Below are 5,186 nucleotides of genomic sequence, written 5' to 3'. Positions count from 1 at the left end.
TATGTATGTATGTATATGTATATATAATATATATATACATACATACACACACTCTGTTTATGATAAAATTCACTCTGAAGATTATATTAATATTTTATTGTTTTCTTTGTTTTTATAACCATTCCTCCAAACTTAGTTTACTAAAATATTTTATTAGTGACCTATAAATATATCTAGACTTACTTTCATTATCTTAAAAAATATTTATAAAATTGAGTTAATTTATTCACACTTTCTCCTGTAAATAACTGACATGTAAAAGAAATAGTTAACAGATATGAAATGTGTTAAGTAGTCTTTTCTGTATCAAATATTTAGGGCTGAAAAAATATAGTATACACAAAAAAAAACAGAACTTCAGTAAAAATGAATGTATCCATTCTTTTCCCCGAAGAATAATTTTTCCAGTTTCATTAGTGATTAAAACATTTCCATATACTTTCAGAATTATTGATATTTTTTAGTCTTACTATATATGAGACAATCTTTAGAAAATTTGTAGTTTTATGATGTATTTGAATAAGAATTTTTAGAAATTTCTTTAATTTTGCTGTTTTGTGTGTATGGCTGGGCTGGGAATTTTTAAACTGTCAACATTGTAATTATTATTTAGAACCAGTCTCTAATAGTTTCATGTTTTACTCTACCATTTAAGAAATATATTTTATGAAGACAACTCCCTATTATAATCTACACTGCAGAATTAAATTATTTTCTCAATATTAGTTTCTCATTGAAACACATTCATAAATACACACATTCTATGTTACTCTCTCTCTTTCTCTCTCTCCCTCTTTCTCTCTCCCTCTCTCTCTCTCTCCCTCTTTCTCTCTCTCCCTCTTTCTCTCTCTCCCTCTTTCTCTCTCTCCCTCTTCCTCTCTCTCTTTTTTTCTCTCTCTCTCTCTTCCTCTTCCTCTCTCTCTCTTCCCTCTTTTTCTCTTCCTGTATCTCACATACACAATTTACTATGTTTGGTACATAAATGTATTGTTCATACATGCATTCAAAGAAATATACAAATACACTGATACCAATATACTTGTACTAACAGTAAAGTCCATTACGCATTTATGTATAGAAGTTATGGAATTTGTGTAAGAAAATTCCACGAAGTATACAAGTAAAATATTTAGAGTTGAACTTGCTTGCACTAGCCTTTCACATATTTTTTTCACTAAACATTTTATTCAACCCACATTTTCTACTTGTTTACTTACAATTATCAGTGAAAGTATATATATTTATGATTAAAACATTTTATTATCAATCTAGAATTAGCTGCTTCCATACAAAGGTCAACAGTTAGCAAAATATAATCAGATTTCAGCTCTAATATCATCAGTGTGCAACATTTTCCAATGAAATTGTCTCCAGTGTTATACATCAATTCATATTGTCATAAGTGTCCGACATGCATGCATTATTCATTTGTTGCTCATGCGCATTTCAAATGGACTATCTCCCATCTAATTACATAGCTATATATTCATGTGTATATGCATAATAAGTTATATACAATTATGTATTTAAATATATATACTTTGTAGTGTATATATTTATATATATATTTAATATAATTTACTAATACATGCACATATGTATATATACATATATGTAAATACATATAAACCATATATTCATATCTAATTATCCTTTTGTTTTGCATTTGGATGCCTTATCTTTTTTCTATCTGTGTGTCTATCATTTCCTTTTTGCATATGAATGCGATTATTTTTCAAGTTCTGTTTGGCAGTATGTTGACCATTTATATAGACCTTGAATTCATTTCTTTCTAAACACTCCTCACTGTCATTTGACAAATCTTTCTCGCAGGCTTTCACTCTCTTTCTAGTTTACTTTCTATCTCTTTCTGTCTTTATCTTTATTTATGTGTGTATGCATATTCACACATACACACACATGCATACACACACTCACAGATACACATATAAACACTTTTCTGTCATTGACATTGTTTCTGACATTGTTACTGACTCTTTCTTCAAACTCTTTAAAACTCTAGCTCTTTCTCCTCTTCTGTAACTGTATGCACACATTTATAAAATCACCTGTATTTGATTTTACTGCACAGCTTGCGAAGGATAGAGGGTTGTTCGTTGTAAGTAACTACAAACTAAGTGGCATGTGAATGATAAACAATAAGCATGAATTGCAAATGCTAGCTAGACATTGGGAAATTGTTCTTGTTATATACATATATCCTTTCAATATTTTACTCCTTTATCTGTCTTCTGTGTATGTGCATATCTTTCTGCCTGGAATACTGACATGCCCAGCTGTTATGTTAGTCAGCAGTGGCTGCTTGTGTGCAATCCTGTAATATGATTGGTTGTTTGTTAGGCTCATGTTTGTGCTAGTTTTTGATCTGACTTCATTTTATATTTGGGACATGCATATCTATATATCAATATATATCTTTTTTTTCCTGCCTTGTTAATTATGCATGCTTGACAGGTACAGATTTGGTTTGATTAAGGAATAACATATAATAATACACCAGGCCCTTTGATATCACTGACAGACAATAAAAAAATTGTTCACACATACATACAACACATATATACATGCATATATATATGAATACAAACGTAAAACAACTCTCTTTTTTATATCTAACAAATGTTATTAACATACAGATATATATATATATACATATATATATATATATATATATATATATATATATATATATACACACATATAAAGAAACCTAAGCAGTATATAAGGAAATAATTCAATGAATTCTGTATACATCTAATAGAGATTTCACATAAAAACTATGTATAGTGTAGAAATACTGGTCGGAGTTGTCTTGAAATCTGTAAGACTAATTGTCATTTAGATATGCTATTTTAGATATTTGACCTTTTAGTCAGTGTTGTACAAGCTGCAGAATTCCAACAATGTAATTAGACATAACTTGAAAATATATGAGATATCAACAGTTGCATTTGAATAAGTATGAAGTATGTTACTTATATCGGTAAGTATAGGTAAAACCTATGTGATATCAATAGGAATTAAAAGAGAAATGCAAAATAGCAACAATGACTGTGTGGAATGCCAACAATCATTGGGTACCAAGCCAGCTTTCAAAGATATCTTAGATAATATATATAAATATGATACAATATTTCTTCATGTTTCATTTTCAAATCCTATAGAAAAACTTTCAGATTCATAACATCACTTCATCTTTTCAAAAGGTGCTATTTCCTATCTTATACAGAGACCTAAATGTATGCAGAAACACACTAATACACACATACTGCAATGTGATAATAAAAAATTACGAGTTTTATCTTTCTTTGATTACATTTATTTTACCTTTTTATATAAAATTAAAATATATTGTTTGAAATTTAAGGAAGCCATTAGTACTGTCACAAACTAAGCATTTGTGATTTCGGCATTGCCAGCAAAAGTTATCTTTTAGTACACAGTTAGCTTGCAGTGAACTTACACCTGAAAGTTGAATAAATGTTTTCTGTTTCTTGCTAGAAGAATCAAACTATCTATCTATCTGTGTTCTTTATGGAGATGTAAAATCTAAAGACTGATATAATCATAGTACTAAGGAGAAAAGATTTCAATCACAACCAGGGTTACGTGAAGTAGAATACCACAGATGATATCAGCAAGAAAGAAAGGTGAAAACAACTCAGAATAGAGGTCATCAGTATGTGAATGTGCACATAAGTAAAATAAATAAATTATATTCCTTTTACTCAAGTCATAGCCTTTTATAAAATAAAAACTTCTCATGGATGTTATATAAAATGATGTAACACATATATATATATATATATGATAGTGTATGTGCTTATCATTATTCATACTCATACAAATACACACACTTAGAAAAAGTGATGAATGTATTTGTATGTATATATGTACTATATATATGCATTTTCACAAGTGTTGTGAATATATATGTACATTGGATAGATTTCACTTTTGTAACTATTTTTTCAGTAATTATGAAAATTGTATTTTAAGTGAAATTTTAATGGTTTAATAGTTCTTCCCTCTTTCTCATTGTTTCTGTCTTTCTTTTGTTCATTTTATTACGTCCATTACTTTTTTTTTGATTGTTTAAACCCTATCTTACTGCTTAAGAACCATGCTCTATGAATAGAACATATTGGAATTTGGGTTGGGTAAGACATGCAGAATTATTCACCTTCAATACAGTATTTGTGACAAGATTTGAATACATGAAGATAAGCACCTAAAATCACAAATGTTGTTATTTCTTATTTTCAACTAGTAATGACATAGTTTCATTCTATGTTTAAGCTGTCATTTTGTACTAATATGAAACACTGATAATTTTAATCCCATTCAGCATTAATATATAAGAAAATATTTTCAACAATACACATAGTGATCGGATTATTAATACTTTTCTCCATTTTATAATATTCTTCTCCATGATCTCTCCTAAAGAGTGACACTTTAATCTTTACACTTCATACTAATTAGATTCCAATGGACACAGGAAGATAAATAAATAAAAAAAATATTGGCTCCAAATTATTGGAAGCATTGTTAGTAGCTGAACTATATCAGATTTCAAAAGGAAATGTAAAATCTTTCTTTCCAGTGACTCAGAATATTTTTTCCTAAACCTGCGATAACGCATTCTTAACAGCTCATGTAGCTAAAAAGTTTTCTGGTCTTTTTCTTAGATATCAAATGAACTGAATACTGGTTTATATGGTTATTGCACATATCACTAAGACAAAAATATTTTTACAACCCAATCATAACAATTATGAATATTTACTCATCATTGTTTTACTCTCTAAAATATTTTAATTAGGTTGTAAATTAGTTACCACAGTAAGAAATGTAGTAAAAGTCATATCTTTCAGTCGGTTGTGATTGTCATCATTATTATTCTTGATCTTCTTTTTCATCCCTATCAATTCTTTTAAGTTATCTAAAATCTTATCAATTCTCTGCTTTTGTGTGTATATGGATATAGATAGGGTGGTTGACTGAAATATAAGTACAAACAAGTAGACAGAAAGGAAAGGTGAGCAGAGAATATGATTTAATTTCAGTAATTTGTATTATCATCACGATCATTATTTTCTGACTCTGTTTGTCCCCATCCTTCTCTCTCTCTCTCTCTCTCTCTCTCTCTCTCTCTCTCTCTC

At 28.8% G+C, this 5,186-nt stretch overlaps 1 protein-coding gene across 7 annotated transcripts in view; it reads left to right on the top strand.

The window, feature by feature from the left end:
* Positions 1 to 5,186, top strand: part of LOC106880165 (neurexin-3) — a 359,785-nt gene that overhangs the window by 155,944 nt on the left and 198,655 nt on the right. For 6 of the 7 annotated variants that reach the window (XM_052967515.1, XM_014930008.2, XM_014930006.2 and 3 more), the window contains exon 6: positions 2,093 to 2,119. The exons of the other annotated variant lie outside the window; for it this stretch is intronic. In XM_052967515.1, the coding sequence (XP_052823475.1) occupies positions 2,093 to 2,119 (27 nt within the window). The remainder of the gene's footprint in view (positions 1 to 2,092; positions 2,120 to 5,186) is intronic. 7 annotated transcript variants of the gene reach the window in all.

This window comes from Octopus bimaculoides, chromosome 4 (assembly GCF_001194135.2).
Source record: "Octopus bimaculoides isolate UCB-OBI-ISO-001 chromosome 4, ASM119413v2, whole genome shotgun sequence".
Taxonomy (NCBI): domain Eukaryota; kingdom Metazoa; phylum Mollusca; class Cephalopoda; order Octopoda; family Octopodidae; genus Octopus; species Octopus bimaculoides.
This window is presented reverse-complemented; position numbering and strand designations above follow the sequence as displayed.